The sequence below is a fragment of the Mus caroli genome, chromosome 6, assembly GCF_900094665.2.
Source record: "Mus caroli chromosome 6, CAROLI_EIJ_v1.1, whole genome shotgun sequence".
Lineage (NCBI taxonomy): Eukaryota > Metazoa > Chordata > Mammalia > Rodentia > Muridae > Mus > Mus caroli.
This window is the reverse complement of record NC_034575.1, coordinates 40,492,560-40,516,281: the sequence shown is the minus strand read 5'-3', so window position 1 is coordinate 40,516,281 and position 23,722 is coordinate 40,492,560. Positions and strand designations below refer to the sequence as shown.

Below are 23,722 nucleotides of genomic sequence, written 5' to 3'. Positions count from 1 at the left end.
AAAATATTAAAAAAAAAAAGAAACCCTAAACTCCATGCATAAAAGAAAAAAAAAAGATTATCTTGTCACTTTATAATTGTAATTTTACTACTGTTATGAATTGTAATGTAAATATCTGTGCTTTCCATCAATCTTAGGCGACTTCTATAAAAGGGTCATTCTACCCCCAAAGGGGTCTGCAGCTTGAGATCTGCTAATAGAGACTTAAAATAACCTAGTTATCCTGAGATGTACAATTGTTATTGCAACTTTTAACATAGTTAATCTCATAGACTATGACTACCAGCACTTAGGGCCTGTTTAATGTCTACTTGAAGACATTATAAAACTGACATGCTCCATATCCCACACGTAGATGCCCACACCCCCACCCCACCTGATCTCTAAACTCCCTGGGACCTCCAGTCTCTTGAGGGTTAGGTGCATCATCTCTGAATGTACACAGACCCAGGAGTCCTCTACTGTATGTGTGTTTGGGGCTCCTTATCAGCTATTATAAGCTGTCTGTTTGGTAGTCCAGTGTTTGAGAGATCTCGAGGGTCCAGATTAATTGAGACTGCTGGTCCTCCTACAGGATTGCCCTTCTCCTCACCTTCTTTCAACTTTCCCTAATTCTACAACAGGGATCAGCTGCTTCTGTGCATTGGTTGGGTGCAAATATCTGCATCTGACTCTTTCAGCTGCTTGTTGGGTCTTTCAGAAGGCAGTCATGATACATCCCTTTTTGTGAGCAGAGGGTGAATGAGGGAAAACAGGGAATGGAATATGGAGTGTAAAAAATAAATTAAAAATAAAATAAAATTTAAAAAAGAAAAATGTAAATATGAGAATAATGAATAATATAAAAAATGAGTTTTTAAAATAGCCATTTAAAATTGTTATATTTTGCTTGAATGTTGCAGTGTCTATGTCTATCACCTTTAATACATGTTCTTAATAAATTTTCAGTCTTATTTAAAACAAAACAAAACAAAAAAGCAGACATGCATTGTGTTCATCTGCCATCTCTAGGATGGTAGAGAAATTGTCTTCCAATTGTAGTGTTGAGAATAGTTGCTTTTTCATGTTACTGAATGCTATTTCAAATCTTCTATCCATGCTGGAGGAGTTACTTCACATTGATTTATTTGAGGGTTTGGTGTTCATTCTTCACTGGATTTTATGCATTTGTCATATGCTTCTTCTCTCCAGCATGGAAGGATCACTGCATGGTCTTTTTGATTAGACATCTATCCTTATATAAGGACTCATTCACTGCCACATTGATTAGTCTCCTGACAGGGAGCTAAGTTCACTGGCAGACTTCATTCACCACAGCACCAAAGACACTTCTTGCTTTTTCAATTTGTCTCAACATCAAATTGACTACAGTAAACAAAACTTTCTGTTTGTTTTTACAGAAGTGCTAATCTACCCATCGTCTTAGACAAATTATCTAGTATTTTGAATTTATGTTTCTCTGTGCATCAAGAGACAGGTCTGGGAATACAGCATATTTCTGATGCCCATGCTCATCTCCCCGTGGCATGACAAGCAGGGCTCAGTGTTCATTGGGATGTTAAGGCCAGAAGTTCTGGTTCCGCATCACTCAAAGTGGCATGATGGCTAATTATATTTTATATACTCTAAATGTCTTTTATTAACATACATTTAATAACATAGGGGAATATGTTCAGGTATTGGGGAAAGGAACAGGAAAGATTTCCTGAAGGCCATTATAAAGAATGGAAACAGGCAACCTTGGGAGATAGGATGTGGGGAGCAGGGTTTCTAGAATGTACCAGAGACCTGGAAGGTGAGCTCAGAACTCAAAGGAAGGGACCTTAGATAAAATGCCCAACAGTGAGGAGAGGGAACTTGTAGAGTTCACTTCCAAGTAGAAAGACAGGGCCTCAAGAGGATGGATGGAGTTGCTGTACCACAGTCAAAAACTCTGACCCAGAATTGTCCTTGTCTAAAAGATATGGAGGAACAAAATGGAGAAGAGACTGGGGGAAAGGACATCCAGTGTCTGGCCCAAATTGGGATCCAGCTGAAGGGCTGGCTTTAAGGTCTAACACTGTTACTGATGTTATAGTGTGTTTACAGACAGGAGCCTAGAATGGTTGCCCTCTGTGAGAGGCCCAACAAGCAGCTGAATGTGTCAGATGTAGATTCATCCAACCAATGGACAGAAGCTGGGGACCCCTGTGATTGAATAAGGGAAAGACTGAAAGAAACTGAGGAAGAGGTCAACCACATAAGATGATCAACAGATTCAACTAACCTGGAACCCCAAGATCTCTCAGACACTAAGCCACCAAACAGGCAACATACACTAGCTGATATGAGGCCCCCAACACATACACAGCAGAAGACTGCCTGGTCTGGCATCAGTGAGAGAAGAGAACCTAACCCTTGAGAGACATGAAGCCCCAGGGAGTGGGGAGGTCTGTTGGGATAGGGGTGGGCATGGAAACATCCTCTTGAAGACAGGGGAGGAGGAGTGGGGTACAGAATTGTCAGAGGGTAGACAATTCTGGTGGGATAATGACTGGACTGTAAAACAAGATTAAATAATAATAATAATAATATGTAAACTACTTCAAATGTCTGAAGTTATGTTGTAAGGTATATATAGCCTAAATGTCTTTATTAGCAGAATAGTAAAAATGATCATTTGTCACTTACACATAAACCCTGAAAAGATACACTAATTTTACAAAAGATAATATTTTCCATTTTATTGTTTGCTATTCATATAGCTGATGTGATTGAGTATTTTGTATCTTTAGTGTTTAATTTTTCTATTCTGTGTTGTCTTTTATTTCCAATGCATGCATTTTCTTTTTGCAGCTTGGAACTGTTATGGAGTGGTATGATTGGATTTTTATGAATGACATTCAAATTGTATATATAACATTTACATATTCCTCAGCTTCACATGCACTTTATTTTAATGTGAAAAAACAGTATTTTTGTATAAGTATGTGATTCTCATTTTCGTCATTTTGTCTTTTGAATGTGGATGTTACATAGTCAAAGGTATATTTTTATGGCAGTGTCTTATTGTATATAAAAGCCCTAATTAAATTTATATTTCTAGATTTGACAAATAAATTAACACACAGAATTCAAGCCATGCTCAGGAATGCTCAGATGCTCAAAATAATGTAGGATGGAGAAGCCTAGTTGGTCAAGTCTTTCTTGACTCTGTCAGTCTCCATTTTTTGGCCTTTTTCTGGTGATGCATTTCACGAGTGTGTTTTAGTTGTTGCTTTGTGCAATCTGGAATTCTGATTCCATTGATGTGTACATTTTTTAAAGCAATTTATCAATCTCAGATATGTTTAGTAGTTGGGTTAAGATCAAATATTTATTTTTACATCTTTTACTCTTCACTTATAAAACAAGTCCATAAGAATGTTCTCTTCATTTTGGATATAAACACCCTTTGTTTACACAATAGCCAGGGCACATGTTCTGTCTTGCTATTAATCTCTGTAGTTACTTCTGCCCTCTTTTAATTTTTTATTTGACACTAAGCATTCCTTTAGTGAACAAGCCTAAATCCCAGGAAGCATGCTTTGTGTATATTATCTTCTTGCTTCATATACAGCCCATCACAGGCCATGCTGAATTTACCACTAAAATAATTTCTCAGACGTTTTGCTTTTCATCTCCCCTGACATTTTTCAACAATGTCATCACCATCCCTGGCCACGAATATGTCTTGTTGGACTCACAAATTGGCCTAGGCAGCACTTCTCATGAGAGTCTCAGTGTACATACAAGGTAAGCATTCGCTGGCTCCTCATTCTTAATATGAAGGTCATGCAGTATCCTAAAGACTCTGAACATCTCCTGGAATTCATCTTGTGTTTTCAGCAACACACTGCGTGTATCCACCACACTTGAATTTTCTTTGCTTTTCTTTTTATTAGATATTTTCTTTATTTACATTTCAAATGTTGTCCCCTTTTCTGGTTTCCCCTCTGAAAAACCCCTATCCCATCCCCCTTCTCCCTGCTCACCAACCCACCCACTCCTGCTTCCCTGTCCTGGCATTCCCCTACACTGAAGCATTGAGCATTCTCAAGACCAAGGGCCTCCCCTCCCATTGATGTCCAACAAGGCCATTCTCTGCTACATATGCAACTGGAGCCATGGGTCCCTTCATGTGTACTCTTTGATTGGTGGGTTTTTTCCCTGGGAGCTCTGGAAGTACTGGTTGGTTCATATTCTTGTTCCTCCTATAGGGCTGAAAGCTCCTTCAACTCCTTCTGTCCTATCTCTAGCCCCTCCATTGGGGACCTTGTAGTCAGTCCAATGGTTGGCTGAGAGCATCCACATCTTATTTGTCAGGTACACTCAGGAGACAGCTATATCAGGCTCCTTGTCAGTAAGCGCTTGATGGCATCCATACTAGTGTCTGGGCTTGGTGTTTGTATGTGGTATGCATTGCCAGTTGGGGCAGTCTCAGGATGGCCTTTTCTTCAGTCTCTGCTCCACACTTTGTCTCGGTATCTCCTCTCATAAGTATTTTGTTCCTTCTTCTAAGAAGAACCAGAGTATTTGTACTTGGGTCTTCCTTCTTCTTGAGCTTCATTTGGTCTCTGAATTGTATCTTGGGTATTCTGAGCTTCTGGACTAATAGCCACTTATCAGTGAGTGTATACCATGTGTGTTCTTTTGTGATTGGGTTATCTCACTCAGGATGATATTTTCTAGTTCCATCCATCTGCTAAGAATTTCATGAATTCATTGCTTTTAATAGCTGAGTAGTATTCCATTGTGTAAATGTCCCACATTTTCTGTATCCAATCCCCCTGTTGAGGGACATCTGTGTTCTTTCCAGCTTCTGGCTATTATAAATAAGGCTGCTATGAACATAATGGAACATGTTGGAGTATCTTCTGTGTATATTCCCAGAAGTGGCATAGCTGGGTCTTCTGGTAGTATTATGTCCAATTTTCTGAAGAACCGCCAAACTGATTTCCAGAGTGGGTGTACCAACTTGCAGTCCCATCAGCAATGGAGGAGTGTTTCTCTTTCTCCACATCTTCACCAGCATCTGCCGTCACCTGAGTTTTTGATCTTAGCCATTTTGACTGGTGTGAGGTGGAATCTCATGGTTGTTTTAGTTTTCATTTCCCTGATGACTGAACATGCTGAACATTTCTTTAGGTGAGAATTTTTTTCCATTTTTTTTATTAGGTATTTTCCTCATTTACATTTCCAATGCTATCCCAAAAGTCCCCCATACTCACCCCCCCTCCCCTACCCACCCGCTCCCCCTTTTTGGCCCTGGCATTACCCTGTACTGGGGCATATAAAGTTTGCAAGTCCAATGGGCCTCTCTTTCAAGTGATGGCCTATTAGGCCATCTTTTGATACATATGCAGCTAGAGACAAGAGCTCTGGGGTACTGGTTAGTTCATATTGTTGTTCCACCTATAGGGTTGCAGTTCTCTTTAGTTCCTTGGGTGCTTTCTCTAGCTCCTCCATTGGGGGCCCTGAGATCCATTCAATAGCTGACTGTGAGCATCCACTTCTGTGTTTGCTAGGCCCGTTTTTAATAGGGTTACTTGGTTCTCTGGAGTCTAATTTCTTGAGTTCTTTGTATTATTGAATATTAGCCCTGTATCAGATGTAGGGTTGGTAATTTTTTTTCCCGAATCTGTTGGTTGCTCTTTTGTCCTATTGACAGTGTACTTTGCCTTATAGAAGCGTTGTAATTTTATGAGGTCCCACTTGTCAATTCTTGATCTTAGAGCATAAGCTTTTGGTGTTCTGCTCAGGAAAGTTTTCCCTGTATGTGGTATGCATCCCTAGATAGGGCAGTCTCAGGATGGCCTTTCCTACAGTCTTTGCTCCACACTTTGTCTTGGTTTCTCCTCTCATAGGTATTTTGTTCCCCCTTCTAAGAAAACCCAGAGTATCTGTACTTGTCTATGTGCTTGAGGCTCTTGTAGTTTTGCCCATAGACATGTGAGGTCTTTTTCTGCAATGGTCTCACTCCATACTGTCTTGTCTCTTTTCTTGGCCTCATTTTTTTCAACACTTAAATTTTATCCTGGGCATTGTGGTTTTTTTTTCTAAGAAATGGTTTTCATTCATTATACATCCTGATATTGGTTCTATTGATTCTCAAGGTAGCATTTCAATCTGAGCACCAGATAATAGCTACTTATTAAACTGACTTCCTAAGACTTATGTTTTGAAGTCATATTTTTATTTCACTAGGGCAGTTCATAAACATTTTTAAAATATTGGTTATTAAAATTATTTACATTTCAAATGTTGTCCCTCTTCTCAGTCTCCCTTCCTCAAACCGCCATCCTATCACACCTCCGCTTTGCCTCTAAGAGGGTAATCTCCCACCCACCAACCCATTCCTGCCTCACCATTTTACCATTCTGCAATGCTGGTACATCAAGCATCCACAGGACTAAGGGTCTCCCCTTCCATTGATACCAGATAAAGCAAACCTCAAATTTAATGAGACCATGTTTTTCTGTCCTCCTAAGTTCACTACCAGCTACCATAACATTGAACATAGTGCAAGTGTTGCAACAAACATTGTATTGACTCAATAGTGCTATGGGTTGAATATAAAGTGTTCACAAGGATTCAATGTTTAAAACCTAGATCCAGGCTGGTGAGGTTTAGAAAAGTGATTGGATGGTGATTGTTTTAACTTCATGCATGGATCAGTCAATCCACTGATGAAATAATGATTTTCTAGTGCTATTGAGATATTACAGGCACTAGGGGTTAGATCTCGGTTGAAAGAAAATGCTCATAGTAAACGGGTTGCGGAAGTGTCTATCTCGTGACTGTCTTCTTCTATTCTTTCTATTTCTTGGCCCCCATGAGCATCTTTGTTCTGCCATGCTCTCCCTGTTGTTCTACCTTAACACAATCCAGAGCTATGATCCAGTGACTATAGGTTGAGAATTATGCAACATGAAGCAATAGCAGCTTTTCTTTGTTAAGAAGTTTTTCAGGTATAATGCCACAATGATAAAAAAATGTAACTAAGAGAAATAGGTGTACAAATACACAATCTCTACCATAGATAAACGGAATTGGCAATATAAAATGAGATGTTAAAATTCTTGTTTTAAAGGGTTATGTAACATTTAAAATGCTTTCAACTTATTTATTTGTTCATGTTACATGTATGAATGATTTGCCTGCCTGTATTTAAGTGTACCACGTACATGTCTGGTGGTCATAAAGGTCAGAAAAGGTCATTAGATCCCATGGAACTCCAATTCCACTGTTGACACTTGTGAGCTATCAGTTGGTGCTGGGAATTGAGCCTGAGTGCTTTGCAAGAGCAGGCAGTGCTCTCAATTGCTGAGTCATCACTTCTGCCCCTTCTTTACAGATATTTTAATGATGAGGAAAATAATAGAGAGTTGCAACAAACCTAGATTTAAACTGAGGACCAGCTTTGCTTTTTTCAGTTCCAAAGTAATGTAATCCCCTTGCTGTCCTTCACCATGCAAAAGTACTCCTTCACTTTCAGAGGTCTTAAATTTCAAAGCAATAACATCTTTGAGTGTTTTCATCTTCTTGTTTCTGAATCGATATGGTAACACACCATGGCCATCAAAGTTGATAACGTCGGCCCCTGAGAGGAGAAAGAAACAATGTATTAGTCTTGTTGCTTTTGATGAACATACACTTTCCACCCATGCCTAATTAAGACAATGGGAGTTTAAAGAATATTTTCCTGAAAAGTGTAGATTTTAGTGCTTTTTCTTTCTTTTAATTTACCAAATGCCTCTAAATGAATATACCAGAGTACATAAATGATACAAATGACCATATCTATCAAAATGCAATTTTACTTTGATTACAATAGTAACAATACAAATTCAGTTAATATGAATATGATTCAAATTTCAACATTAAAATGCATAATTTATTGTAAAAGAGTAAAAGGTAATTAATTCTTTGAGAGTTTCATATGATGTTCATTGATAATGCTTACCATATTTCCGTATTCTTTCTAGGTCCATTCCTACTCTCTACCCATACAATTTTGTGTCACTCTATTTTTTTTCCATAAGACTAATTTGTATTGCCTAAATATTCTTGGATGTGTCATCTTCCACTGGTGAGCAGTCAATTTACCAGAGGCTACATGCTTACAGAAAACTGTCTCTTCCTTTCCCTGCAGCTGACTGTCACTAGCTCCACAGTATGGGTGGGGTTGTTTGCCAAGCTTCCCTCTCTATGCTGGGATTTGGTCTGGCTTGTACAAGTTTTGCCATGATGTCCCAACTTCTAGGAATCAAATATCTGCATCTTCTTTACTATGTCCATAAGACACTATAACCTTGTAGTCACCTCTCCCCCACCTCTGGCTCTTATACTATTTATGAAAAACGAATAGGTCTAAGAGATTATGAGATATAATATTTCTTCTTTACAGAAGATAGTTCCTTTCAATTTAATATATATGTATATATATATATAGCATATATATATATACACACAACATATATATACACACACACGTGTGTGTGTGAGTGTATGTATGTATGTGTGTGTGTGTATTAATTTAAAATTGGCCTCACTGTTACATATAAGTATACAAAAACTTGAAAATATATCGTGTGGTATACGGATTTTACATAATATCCATATTTTTCTATATTTTCAACAAATTTTTGATAGATTTGGGGTTTGTAACTAATTGAATTTTAGGTACCTTTTTCCCAACATGTCCTCTGTTACCATTTCTGAGGTGGACAAACAAATATCTGACCTTACTGTGGCTTGAGTAGCTCCGACTTAAATGTAAGGGATCACATTAAAAATTTCAGAAGTGATTGTGCAGATGATGTGTTTTCTTTGTTTCATCATTGCTACTCATTTACATAGTCATTTAGCTAGTTTTTCAGCAGTATGGTGTGTGTGTGTGTGTGTGTGTGTGTGTGTGTGTGTGAGAGAGAGAGAGAGAGAGAGAGAGAGAGAGAGAGAGAGAAGTATTGAGATGTATTGCCCTTCCCTGGGCAATGAGATCCGTGGTAATGGAATGGTTTTCATGAGAATGATTAAAATGTAGATCAAATATTTCTTTTTTTTTAAAGATTTATTTATTTATTATATGTAAGTACACTGTAGCTCTCTTCAGACACACCAGAAGAGGGCATTAGATCTCATTACAGATGGTTGTGAGCCACCATGTGGTTGCTGGGATTTGAACTCGGGACCTTTGGAAGAGCAGTCGGGTGCTCTTACCCACTGAGCCATCTCAGCAGCCCAAGACCAAATATTTCTTTAGCTAACATGGGCATTGCTATTTTTAGATATGGATTGTGAAGATATTTTCAAAGTCCCTTCTCTGTTATCTTTTAATTTTGAAATTATAGAAAATTTATTCAAACTGGATTGTTCTAGTACCTGAAAATCATAGTTCTGTACAAAGACAGTCTTTGTCTTCGGGCTTATGAGAGTTCTCTGTAAAATCCTCCCACAGGAAGACAGTGGGGAAAATAACAGGGAGTTGAAAGCTCATTGGAGAAATGTTTCCTCATTTCATATTCTGGTTTTCTGGCATGTACTTAGTCCCAGCACCACAGGGAACAGCTTTGTTTACCTGGTAAGGAGAGTGATCCATCCCTCCAGCTATGTCCTCAATGAGGTAGAAGAAGAGCTGAGGGATACCCTTGACATCCAACCCCCTCTGAGTACCACCTGTTAAGCCTAGCATTTGTTCTCTGCAAAGTGAACTGCAGCAACTGTTTGTAAGATTATGTAAGGCTTAAACATCTGTTTTCCGTAAAGCCATCAATAGCTTTCACATGCTTTAGAAATACTGAGGTGATCTCAAATCTCTGCCTTTAAATCAGAGTTTTTAAAAGTTCAGCAAGGGTTTAAGGAGATGTCTCCTTGATATCCAAGCACATAAAAAGTCAGTGGTGGTAAGGCAAGTTCATGATTTCAGCATAGGATGAGGGGAAGAGACAGAACAGGCCTCAGAGCTGACTGGTGAGCCTGCAAAGTCCAGGCTCAGTGACATCCTGTCTCAAAAACATAAGAAAGTGACTTAGGAATATACATGACTTCAGCCTCTGGCTTTCATAGGCACAAGCACACACATGCACATACATCAGCACATTCAAACACATCCATTTCACATGCAAATGATTTCTTAAAGGCATGTTAATTAGTTGAAAGTTCCAAGAGCTAAAGTTAATCTTGTACTTTCAGTTTTCCTATAATCAGCGCTGTTGCCCATAAAAAGGCTTTCATAATCATCAGACTCCTGTTCTTGGTGACTGAATCACAGGGGTTTATTTTAATTCAGAGGCTGGGGGAAACAATCATTAAGTCCTGGCTTCTGCTCACACTGCAAAGCCAATTAGACTAGAGCTTAATCATCCATACTGTCATAGCTGAATTCCAGTGGCAATATCTTCATCATCCATGATGAAGGGTAAAGGTAAAAAAAACAGTACCCGATTTTCGGATCTTAGGTTGAATTTATAATCCCACAGTTGGTAGAAATTCCTTTTTGTCTTGAAAGGTGGATAAATGAAAACTAGGAGGAGGGAATTAGTTATGACCTCTGGAGAGTAATTTTGCCACCAGCTTCCTATCAGTGACAATTGAATAATAGAGCCATCGTTGTTTTATATGCCTTCTATATATATTAATTGTGACATATAATGCCTCTCATTCAGATCTCAGGAAGAAAATGTCCCTTCCACCTAGTTAGAGGCCAGAAATCTTTGCCTTTATATGTTCATATAAATAGAATTCTCCAAACAGGGCCTGGAACAGAATAGTGATTTGTGCAAATGTGGATGCTTTCCTGCCTAACACTTAGCACAATGGGGCAGTGTGACAGAGAGAATGGGTATGGTTTATTGCCTCTAGACAGTCCTATAGTATTGATAAAAATCATGAAGAAAGTTTTTTTCCCATTGTCCACCCTCATTTTACTCATGATAAATCCTTAGTGGTGGGCTGAAAACATAAAATGACCTATAAGCCAGATCTCCATTACAAAGTCAAATCTGTTCCTCTATGCATAGCTTACATTCTTTTGAAATATCCACACATTCTCTTGTGGTTGCCTGTAGAAAGGTAGTCTGGAAATTAGAACACTCCCTGAAATTTTCTGTGTAATATAACTTATAATTAAACACCTATCATACTCCTTTAAAAGAGTGGAATATTTCATAATAATGCAAATAACATCCACCACAGATTAGTTCTATTTCCTATGAAAAATGCATTAAAATTTCACTTGACGTCTAATAATATGTTGTGCTTATTTTAGGACAAGCTACTTTTTTCTATGATTCTGATTACTTATCACTCCCTAAAATTAAGATTTCTCTGCAGTGATTAAATATGTGTGGTTGAACTGTTTAAGCCATTTGAACAACAATAATGACTATTCAAAAGTGAATGCCAAATCACAGTGTTTCCACAATTTTGCTTCTAACAATAACTCAGGGAACTGGGATTGTGCCCAACTCATCAAATCTGCGTGTGATGAGGCCATTCTTGTTTTGTTAGTTGAGCTGTTGGATTTATACTCTCTGAATTTGTATAAGATTTTTCTGGAGATTTTTAATCATGTGAGTACTTGGTTATTATCTTCAAATACCTTCTATATATTTCTATCAAAACATGTGCATTGTTACACAATTACACACACATATAGGTAATCTTTTATGCAATTTATTTCATATATATATATGAAAATAAATTCTTGTCAAGAGAGATCAGGTACTCTTAATGAATAATAGTTTGTTTATAGGTTAGATTTTATACATTTATCTACCAAGCTTTTCATGTATTTAATCTGAAGTGTGGCAAATCTACACATTACATATAAATTACAAATATATATGAGCATAATTTTTGTATTCAACCAGAACATATGTGTAAGATAACATGGGTTATCTCATGTACTAGAGAATGTATAATATTGCATATTATATACAGATTATACACTATGTGTATAATAGTTACATACAATATTTGTGTGTGAAAGTTTATATATAGTTTATAATAAATAAATACAAAATTACTTTAAGAGTCTGAATTACATTTCTAAAACTAAAATTTAAAAACAGAAGATGAAATTTGACTAGAATTTCAACTTTTACATGAATGTACATCCTCAAATTTTTTCAAAGTCAGGAGACAATATTTATAAATGTTTATATACTTTACGAAATAATATCAAAGAATTTCATTCTTACTGCTCTATCAGATTTGTTCCTTGTGTATGTGTAGGTGGAGAAGTGAATACACTCTGTGTGTGTGTGTGTGTGTGTGTGTGGCTTATGCACACAGGTGTGTGTAGATGTGTGTCTCTGTGCATGCAGAAGCCAGGGGAACACAATGAATACTCTGATCTTCACTCTCAGCCTCATTACCTTGATACAAAATCACTAAACCTGAAGCTAAGATGGCAGCTAGCAAGCCTCAGGGATCAGATTTTTCTCACTTGTCTTATAATAGCTTTGGGGTTATAAAAGTCAGTGCTAGTTAATGTTCAAAAAACATTTGTTCAATGGCTTGTATGCTGTCACTTATTTTAATAAGCTGATATCTTAAAGATCTTTGTTAAATTTAACTTAAAATTTCAGCACCAAATTGGGTGACATTCTTAAAATCACCTTCACCTTCTTTGATGCCACAATTAGAATTAGACATATAGCTACAACCATCAGATATGCTTTAATCATCAGTAAATTTCTAGCTAAATTGCATATTCCTGTTTATGGGCAGGAATTCGTTTCATGATCTTTATATGACTGGGCACTAGAGTAGACATAAGCTCAGATGGATTCTTTTTCTTGATGTTTAGGTATGCTTGGATCTAATTACATTTTTTCAAGGAACTGTGTTTTATTTCAGTGCAGATAGGGCTTAAGCCTAAATAGTTGAAGTAGATTATTTCAATAAATCCTTTCAATCTGACCTATATCTAGAATTTGGAGGGGAAGATATAATAAAAAAGAGCCCTAACAGCTTTCTTGAAAACTAGAACTTGAGTCTTTGTATAACAGCTTTCCCTTGTCGTTAAGTGTGTTCTATCATGTCATATTAGAGCAGCAATGACAGAAGAGTTGTTATTGAAATATTTCATAAAATGTTCTAATTAAAAACATATCATAAACACAGATAATCATGTACATTGTACATCTGAATAGTCTATTTATGCAAGGGACTTCTTAGCCTACCAATCTCCTCCTAGCACCCTTTCTGGTCTATAAAAGTCTAGTTTAGTTTAGTTTGGTTTAGTTTTGATGTCCTGATTTCCTATTTTCCTCATCATTTTCAGTATGTTCTAAAACATTCTATCCTAACTAGTTAGGTAGCTCAGTAGGGTAGACTTTTGATGGCTTGTAGCTCAGCTCCAATTTGTTTTCTCTTTCATGGTTAGATTTAATATATATAGCCACAACCCCACATTCTTATTGCTATGAACCAACCTCCCTGGGATGGTTCCCTTGATATGATGCACTAAAATCTCTTATGGTATGAAACAAAATTAATATCATGTCTCCCAGTCATAGTAATTATAAATTAACTAACACAGTAAATTGGTATCAGGGAGTCAAGTGCCACTCTTTCAACTAATTCTCATTTTATGGATCTTTGGACTTTGAAACTGAGTGATGGGATGAATTTGGAAAATTTAGAAATGACAGCTAGAGACACCCAAGAATGACAAGAATGAGAGTTAGTAAATGAGTTTAATAGCCCTTCAGAAGACACTAATGCTGATTGACATGTGGATAGTCAAGGCCTGCTTCAAGAGGTTTCAGATGCCCATTAGAAATTGGACTAATAGTGATTTATATTACATCTTGAAAAGATTGGTCTATATTATATTCATGTCCTGAATATTTGAATGTGATTGAATTAAAAAGCAATGGATTAATAAATTTGATCTGATAAATTTCATGCATCTTAGTACTCAAGCTGTTGAATGGTTATTGCTGGCTACTTTTAACCATATTTACAATGTGAATTAGGGACAAAGTAGTTGAAAGTGTGAAACATAGTCAAGAAAGGTCCTTGAGTGGGTGCTCCTGTCACTGATGCTAAGACCCACGGACATTTCACTCTAGCCTCTGTGGCTTTTTATGTGAACTTGATACTCTCTGAAGTCCTTCAGACCTTCAATATCAGATAGGATTGCTCAGCTTCTAGATTATTATATCAAGAGGCTACCTGGATCTTCTTTCAAGCATGATACCCATCATTGGATTAGCCAACTTCCTTCTGTATTGGCCAATTTCTATGTTTTGTTTCCCTAAACAATCTTAAATAATGTAGTAGTTATCATCCTTCTATTCTTATTGCTTATTGGTTCATGTATGGGTCATCAGTCCCTTCAGTTTCTGTTTATCTGAGGCAGACTGTTTCTTCTAATATTTAGAAAGAATGTATGTTAGGAATAGCTTCCTTAGGTAGGAAATTTGGGTTTATTTCTTTTCTTTCAGCACTTGTAATATATTTCCTATTTTCTTTTTGTTTATAGATTTATTTTTTATGAGTGATGGTACAAATCTAATGGACCATTATTTGTTTGACTTGATATTTTTCTTTTTCTGTTCACAAGATTTTCTCATTATCCTGTATTTGACAGTTTCACTCCACTGTGTTTTGGTGAATGACTGTTTTGATTTACGCTAAATGAGATTCTCTCAGTAGTATTTGTACATCCATGTTTATTTGAAGTTTGGGGACATTTTAAGCCCTTATTTAACTTTAATAAAATTAGATTTTCAATGTTTCCCCTTTTTATTTTTAAAATTCTTAAACAATTTGTGTATGAAAGCTTGATTATGTTCTATATGCTTACCATCTTTCTTCATTCTTTTAAATTTATATCTCACTTTCTCTCTCATCTTTCTAACTTTCTAACTTTTGAAAACGTTAATGTTAATTGACTTGATCTTTAATTACTGAAATTAGTTTTTGTTTAAGGTGCTCTTCTGCAAAGGTTCTCTTCCGTATCTTTTATTCTATTCAGTGGAATTTTATTTCTCACATTCTTGTGCAGCTTAATTGTTTCAAACATCTTTTTTGAAAATGATTTTTCTTAAATAATTCAACCTTCTTTATAGCCCACCACCTACCAGAGGTAGTAGGAAAAAAAAAAGGATGTGATGAGGGGTAGGGGAAGTAGACCTGTTTAGAAAGATTCTTTGGAGCAACTCTGTTGTCTGGAAACTGGCAGTTCAGTTCACAGGTTGGTAGAGGCAGCTTGATCCACTTACAAACACGTCATGGATACACCAGCAGTTCAGTTTGGTAGTCAGGATAGCAAACAGAAATCAGCAGTGATGGCATTACCTAGCAGGGACAGCCAGACCTCAATCCGGGCACATGTTAGCAGGAGGTACCTACCCCCACCTGGAAGGATACTAGGAAAAGTTCTCAGCTGTGCCTTTCTCAGAAAGCGAAGATTAGCGAAGACATGAAACCCACAAGTGTTTCACAGCTGGTTATATATGTAAACCACTGCCTTTTGAGTTCTATTTAGATTAGTCCAAACATCACATGTCCTCTGTGGGTCTTGCTAGCAGGTGTGTCTGTTTCAGCAGTTTGTCTCAGCTGACATTACTCTGCCAATTGGTCTGAGTCCATGGAAGGAGCAGGAAACTGCAGCATACCACCAGAAGTTTTTTGGTGCATTTCTGTCTATGAGTTCCCAACAAATGTACTTTAACTATGTAATGTAAGGTGGGGCAAAATATGCATGTCATTAAGGAAGAATCTTTTATCATGTGTCCTTTTATGCATTTGTTTTAGTAGAATATTCATGTGTGTGTGTGTTTTAGTGAAACATTTATTTATTTATATTTTAATTAGGTATTTATTTCATTTACATTTCCAATGCTATCCAAAAAGCCCTGGCGTTCCTATGTACTGAGGCATATAAACTTTGCACGACCAATGGGCCTCTCTTTCCACTGATGGCCAACTACGCCATCTTCTAATACATATGCAGCTAGAGACACGAGCTCCGGGGATACTGGTTAGTTCATATTGTTGTTCCACCTATAGTGTTGCAGATCCCTTTAGCTCCTTGGTTACTTTCTTTAGCTCCTCCATTGGGGGCCCTGTGATCCATCCAATAGCTGACTGTGAGCATCCACTTCTGTGTTTGCTAGGCCCCGGCATAGTTTCACAAGAGACAGCTCTATCTGGGTCCTTTCAGCAAAATCTTGCTAGTGTATGCAATGGTGTCAGCGTTTAGAGGCTGATTATGGGATGGATCCCCGGATATGGCAGTCTCTAGATGGTCCATCCTTTCGTCTCTGCTCCAAACTTTGTCTCTGTAACTCCTTCCATGGGTGTTTTGTTCCCAATTCTAAGAAGGGGCAAAGTGTCCACACTTTGGTCTTCGTTCTTCTTGAGTTTCATGTGTTTAGCAAATTGTATCTTATATCTTGGGTATTCTAAGTTTCTGTGCGAATATCCACTTATCAGTCATACATATTGTGTGAGTTCTTTGTGATTGGAGTACCTCACTCAGGATGATGCCCTCCTAGGAATTTCATAAATTCATTCTTTTTAATAGCTGAGTAGTACTCCATTGTGTAAATGTACCACATTTTCTGTATCCATTCCTCTGTTGAGGGACATCTGGATTCTTTCCAACTTCTGGCTATTATAAATAAGGCTGCTATGAACATAGTGGAGCATATGTCCTTCTTACCGGTTGCAACATCTTCTAGATATATAGCCAGGAGAGGTATTATGGGATCCTCCAGTAGTACTATGTCCAATTTTCTGAGGAACCGCCAGACTGATTTCCAGAGTGGTTGTACAAGCTTGCAATCCCACCAACAATGGAGGAGTGTTCCTCTTTCTCCACATCCTCGCCAGCATCTGCTGAATATTTATGTGTGTGTGTGTGTGTGTGTGTGTGTTTGTGTTTTAGTGAAACATTTTTTTTAAAAAATCTCTCTTATTCTTTATCTGTGTCTATGTGTCTATTTTCGGAAAACATTTTCTTATATGTTTGTCCCAGTAAAATACCTTCTAATATAACTGACTTTTCAGAGAATCCTTAAGGTTCTGCTTCATTCCCAATACAGTTTTTTTTTAAGTGAAAGTTCTGTAATGTATATTGTAAAAATTTTAGTGATGCCAGCTCCTGATTTCCTCCACTGTCACATTTAGAGCCCATTCTTCACTATGTGCTAAGATGCGATGCTAAGTCAACTGAGTCTCTGGCCAAGGTCATGGGAACCTTTCCTCAGGAACTGACCTTTTGTCTTCCTCTTGTTTCATTTCATCCATTTTCTGACTCTTAGAAATGACTCCTCCACTAGAAAGTTTGCCTGTTTAAAACAGCCATAGCCTGCTGTCCCATTGGAGCATGCAGAACTTGGTGACATCATTCCTCATGTTGTATGGAAACTAGTTTGCTAATGGTTTGATTTCCTCCTGGGCCTTTACATTCTAAGGCACAGAGTTTGAATCACTTTAAGTTGCATTCATAGCATAATAATATCTTCTTAAATTGATTGAAATAGAATATGTCTTTGAAATATCACTACAAAAGGGAAATTGCATTATGTTCCTGCAACCTTACAAACCCATACAGGGTTCTGTGAAGTTGATCTTCTAAGAGAATAGATTCAAATATCATGGATATGTATTTGCTTAAATATTATATCTTGTGGCTTCTATATAAATATTTTAAAATGAATTGTGATAGTTCCACTCATACTGCAATTGTTTATAAGTCAAAAGCCGAGACATTTAGCTTCTACATGAGTTTTATTATAGCACATTTTTCCTTTAATTGGATGCATTGAAGAGAAACTTACTTATTGCAAGATTAAAGTTAGGAAGCTTATTATGATAATCTTTCACTATGGTTATTAAGTTACTAAGACATTCCTTTAACAGTTATTTTGGACTAAATTGAGATTAAATATTTATTGACATTCAGAAGAAAGATGGATTTGTTCCTGTATATATTTTATTACTATTGAATTGCTTTAAGAAAACCTATAATGTGCAATGAGTTATGAGTAGTTCATTATGTAGTAAGCTCACTGAACCAAATCTGGACATAGAAAGATGTTAGTAAATTTCAAATTACATTACCAAAACTACATTACTCAATATCAAAACTGAAAATGAAATTCAAAGTACCCTCTGCTTCCAGAATTGGCCATTCATATGCATGTACATTGCTACAGATACCATTTCTGTTTTCTCTCCCACCCACTAACAACTCATAGCACACCTGGAAATCAGAACAATCTTTTTATAAGTATGTTATAAATTGAACGTGCCTAATAATGCATGAATAATATGAACTTTCTGAAAATTAGCATAAAATTCATTTGAAGAAAATCCACATGGAAGCTATTTTTTTATTATATCTTTGTAAATCAAAAATACAAATAAACTCGGGTTGCTTCCTTTCTGATAATGTTACTGTCCAGTGAAAAGAATTCTGTAGTTTTGACTATGCAAAAATCCATGATTCTACCAGGAAAAGCTTGTTTAGACTGTGAAGTTAACAAATGAATGTAAGAAGCAGACATCAAGCAGATACTCATGTCTCATGTACCTTATGTTACAAAGGATTCCTAGGATTCAGCTTGGGTTTTTTAAACAGTCACTAGTTCCATTAAAAACATCAGTCTTAGTGTCATCATCTGTGAACAAGGATCACATTGAGCATAACTGAGGTAATACCTGTATTGTTAGAGTACACAGCTTTCTGATGGTACCTTTTCTCCCCTCTAAGAGCTTCATCATGCTTAAATTATTTATTCCTTGGAACTGAAGAATTTTGAAAGAATATTTCCAGTATTAACTCTGAGTATTCAATAAAGAAAGTACTACAGAGGCCTAATATAGAAGAGAACCTTAATGAAGGTCAAAAAAAATCCTCTTTAAACCACTTAATACCGGTCGGTCAGATGGCTCTGTAGGTAAAACGGCTTGCTGTGTAAGCCTGGTAACATGAGCTTTAGTTCTAGAACCCACTAAAAAGCAGAAAGGGAATTATGTAATCTTGTTCTGGGACCCCCTGCCACACATAAATTAATAAATTATAATGATAAAATATTTTAAATAAAAAACATTAAATATCTTAATTCACTGAACTTTCTCAATTGTTAAGACACAGTTTCAGAGATGTGTCACTTGGTTAGCTATTCCATATTCTTTTGCTCTAGGGTGGCACTAAGTCAAAGTCATAAGAAAACAAGCAACGTGTAAAATAAGCTACTCCTTTAAAATTAAAAACTTTAATTGTCCCAATTGTTAAGTATTTTTTTCCCAAAAGCTCCCACAATTTTTTTATGTAACCAGAGCAATATGTGAGCTAACTAGTGCACAGTATCATCTTAAACTTGTGTCTTCTGTTTCCTCAAAAGTTATGTGAGTCGGTGCAATTTACTCCTATCTGTGAGGACTGAACATGTGCTCAGTGTGTTGAGGGCTTGTTTCTAGGGTGTTATACACCAGGAATGCTTTTGTGTAGAGTTTGATTTCATATACCTTTGGGTGGAACTTACCTCAAGCATAAAATAGGATGAAGAAAGCTCAGAATGTACACACGCTGTGAAATAATCTGCCCATTACTCTGTGCTAGAGTGGTCCCTGTCCTGTCTGCCAAAGCTCTAAACGGTTCTCTGTGGCCTGGTCATCCTCACACTTCAGTGGCTTGGGCACTAGAGGGAAACTGATTCACTGTGAATTTGGGTGCTATCCATTACTATGTGACATATGCAGACTCATGTGGGCCCTGGTGAGCAGGCAGAACTAATTTATTTCTACAAACAAGTAGTCCTCCTGCCACTTGACCAAAGAACTGGCCCTGACAAGGATAAAATGAATTGGTGTTCCTGGAATAAAACTCAGGAGACAAGTAGCTTGTGCCAATGATTCCTGCTGGCTTCAAAAATGATGTAGTTCTGTTGATGTGTCTTCCCTCCTTCCCTTCTGGATCAACAGTGATCCAGATCTGGATAACAGCCATATTTTTTCTTCATTATCTATCACCATGGCAAAGAATCTGGGTTAATGGCTACAAACTTTGGCCATAGTGGAAAATAGAGAGAGTATGGGATGTGCTAAGTTTACAAAGGGGACAATATCTATCCATTTGTAACTACTGAAGGTATATAGCAATGCCCATGTTACTCAAATATCACAAAAGACTATTGTTTTCAGGATAGAGCATACCTTGAGTCTTGCTCATAACTCTGATGTAGTTACCAGTTTGAGATTCAGAATTTAAAATTTAAAGCTGATGCTAGAATTTAATTAAGACCTTTGAATTTGTTGGGATGAGATGGATGTATTTTGCATCTAAGAAGTACATAAATTTGGCATGCTCAGAAAAGAATGCTCAGAATTTCTGATTCTCTCACCATGTTACTATACAATGTTAATAACTGATGTGATCCCGGCAGGAGGAGAGGGCTCTGGAAGCATCATTAGCATATAACCCTCATGATTTGCATTGGTGTGCATACAAAGGCCTTGGAGTTTCTTGGCCCATTCACTATGTGAGAACGCATTGAGATGCCATCCATGAATATGTAATGTTTCAGCTGGCCAGCATGCCAAGTTCCTTGCTGGGACTTCTCAGGCTCACAACATCTTATACACTACCCTTTTGTTGTGATATTTGTTATTTACTTATCACAACTTGAACTGAGAGATTTAACTATTGGATATATCCAGTTCTATATTATGCACCATTCTATATTTTCAGATTTACTTCCTTGTTAAAGTAACTATCCATAACTCCTAAAGCAACATTTAAGATCATTCCAGCCTCTGTGCAGAGCTGCAGAAAGTTGGGTCAACCATGTTGTACCCTGCAAGTGACCAAGAAGAGCTAACTCTGTCTTCAGGTTTCAGTTCTTGTACTATCAAGAGTATCCTTTCCATGATCTCTTTAATACCACACTCTGTACATCCCTGGGGTTTATGGAAGGCAGGTTAAAATGCCTACATCTTATGTGGGAAAGTTCTGGTAGGAACTCTCTTCAGAAAACTGTGATGGTCTTACAGTTTGTGTCAGACAGGTGTTATTCAGAACTGATTAGAGGATTGTAGTCTGCTTTCTATAGACAAGAGGCATCATGGAGACTATGGAGGGAGCCTTTACAACAATGTGATATGTTGATTTGGAGATACGTATGACTCCTAGGAACCCAATAATGTATTTCCCTGGAAGCCTGCATTCAGGTCTATACTGGCAAATTCATACACTTGTCTCTGTACAGCACATGACAACTGTGAAGAGTGAGCAGTTCAGTCACTTGTTTTAAATGGAGAATCCTTTCAGGAGACACGATTAGTGGAAATACAAATACATATCTAAATGAGTCTTGAGGATCGTGATCAAACAGCCGCAATTGTCTTCATAAATGTATGGGACAGTACAGCAATGCCACTCATTTGGTAGTGTTTGTCTACAATGCAGGAAGCCACAGGTTTGATTCTTAGTGCTGTGTAAGCTAGTTACGGTGTTGCACAAAGCAAGAGGACCAGAATTTCCAATCCATCCTTTGCTAACTAGCAACTATAAGGGTATCCTAGGGGGCATAAGGAGTGAAGTGTCCCTGTTGTTTCATCTATTTGTTTTCACTGCATGGACACACATTTTAGTCCATGTGGCCTACAGCAGATACAAATTCCCCACTCTTCATGTGGTTCCTGTCACATAACTGTATGGGTTGCATATTAGATTTTTAAGTGCACTAAGTATTTTACAAACAGGAAATCTAGTTTTAGTATCATACATATATGTAAGATTTCAGGTGCTTAGAGAATCAGAGAACACAATTCATATCCTTTGGGTTTTATTTCTTGTAAGGGAGGGCATAAAATGTTCTCTTTTACTTAGTTATTTGATTATTGCCTACTATTTCTGACTTTATAAAATATATTGTCTTCTAAGTTCAACATGGAAATACAGATTTTTATTGAGTCTGCTAGAAATGTAATATTAATCTGTAGCTTTTGTAAGCCCTAAATTAACTTAAGGCCACATCTGATTTGAAGCTAACATCTAATTATTTAAGAATTTTAGAGATTCTTTTTGTATAGTTCATACTGTGAGTTTCTTTTTCTGCCAAAAATCAAGCAAGAGAAATAAAAGCCTAACTATAAGAGACATTGAAAACTCACTGATGTTGCAGAATTCTGTAGCTTCAAGAATAGGATCTTTCTCAATTCAGATCATACATGGGCAATAAATGCCACAAATTCATAGTATTTTTAGTAAAGTGTTTTGGAGGGTTATTAAGAAAGCCTGAATTTGCAAATTGGACACATTTTGATACAGTGCCTGCACATCTTATTTTCAACTTTCTAAACTTGACAAGATTTTGGGCAATTTTAGGCCAATTCTAGCAATGCATGCATTTCCCAAGGCATGGCAGATTTAATACTGTTACAGATGGCATTTATAGTACAATGGTAAAGTCCTTAAAATGTCAATGGTCGAGTTTCCTTTAATGTAGACCCAGAATCAGCATCGCATGTGTCCTCTTTCTTGGGATAAATGCTATGGTGAAATTTTATCAGGAAGTTTATCAGAAAATAAAATGATGTTCTAGTGACCTTACACTCTGTAGCATTCTACTCATCCTATCATAAGGCCACGGAAGAGTCCAGCTCTGAGCTGGTGCCTTGGTTCTCACCATGACCAGTTCACCCCTGGAAAACCAATTCCCCCCTGGAGCCTATGGAATGAGGGAAAGGGGGAAAGAATCCCAAGGAGCTTCCAAGGTCAGTGTCCAGCATATTCTGAATTCTTTGATCATGTGTGCAAAGAACTGAGCATTTATTTTGGCTTCTGGGTTTTAGTCGAGTTTTAAAGTGGCATAATTTCAGAGAAACCCTTCTCTATTTCCTCACATTCCCTCACTATTTCAACACCTCATCAATTAGAATTCCAAAAAGCCAATTTTAAAACATAAAGCTCAGAGGGATAGAGATAATTTTTCAAATGGCCACTTTGGAGGACAGTGATAACTCATGCAGCAGTGATCTCTGTTTATTAGATGTAGTCTAATCCCCTGGGTGATGGGTCTCCGGGTAAATCATGAGAGATTATCATGGTGATTTTAATTAATATGAGTGGGACTATTCTTTGGACAGAGGATTCTGGCCTGTATAAAATGGATAATAGAAAAAGCAAGTTGAACAATGAATGCTAGTGTCCCTTGCTTGTTGATTCCATGTCTCATCTGTCTCAAGCTTCTGCTACTGTGTGTTTCCCACCATGAGTGTGAGTGGTAATTTTGAGCAGAATAAAACCTTTGTTCTTCAATTTGTATTAGTCAGAGTATTTTTCGTGTATCAAATAGGAAAGGCAACCAAGACAACAATTCACACATTCGAGTGCAAAATATTATATTCTAAATATCATGTGATTTTTTTTCAAAGAGAAAACAAACTTTAAACTTTTATTATATTGCAGATCATATGAATGGAATCAAATAAATTACTTATAAGCATAAATATTAAATATATTCATAGAGCTTTATCATTAAATTAGACACAATTTTAGGAAGATGAATTATTTTAATTCTCAAACATGGAAAAATTAATCTGAGTGAATTAAATAAGAGGGCTGTGCCGCTGTTACCTGGGGCTACTGAGAATGAAGATGTGACTTTAAATAATTTTAAAATGAATGATTAACTTCTTTTTAAGTCTCTCTCTCTCTCTGTCTCTCTTGTGT

The 23,722-nt window shown here is 37.0% G+C and overlaps 1 protein-coding gene across 1 annotated transcript in view; it reads right to left on the bottom strand.

Moving 5' to 3' along the window:
- The window catches only part of LOC115031321 (contactin-associated protein-like 2), a gene marked incomplete at its 5' end in the record, with an annotated part of 910,508 nt that overhangs the window by 10,682 nt on the left and 876,104 nt on the right, over positions 1–23,722 (bottom strand). The window contains one exon of the mRNA XM_029478646.1: positions 7,418–7,621. Within this exon, the coding sequence (XP_029334506.1) occupies positions 7,418–7,621 (204 nt within the window). The remainder of the gene's footprint in view (positions 1–7,417; positions 7,622–23,722) is intronic.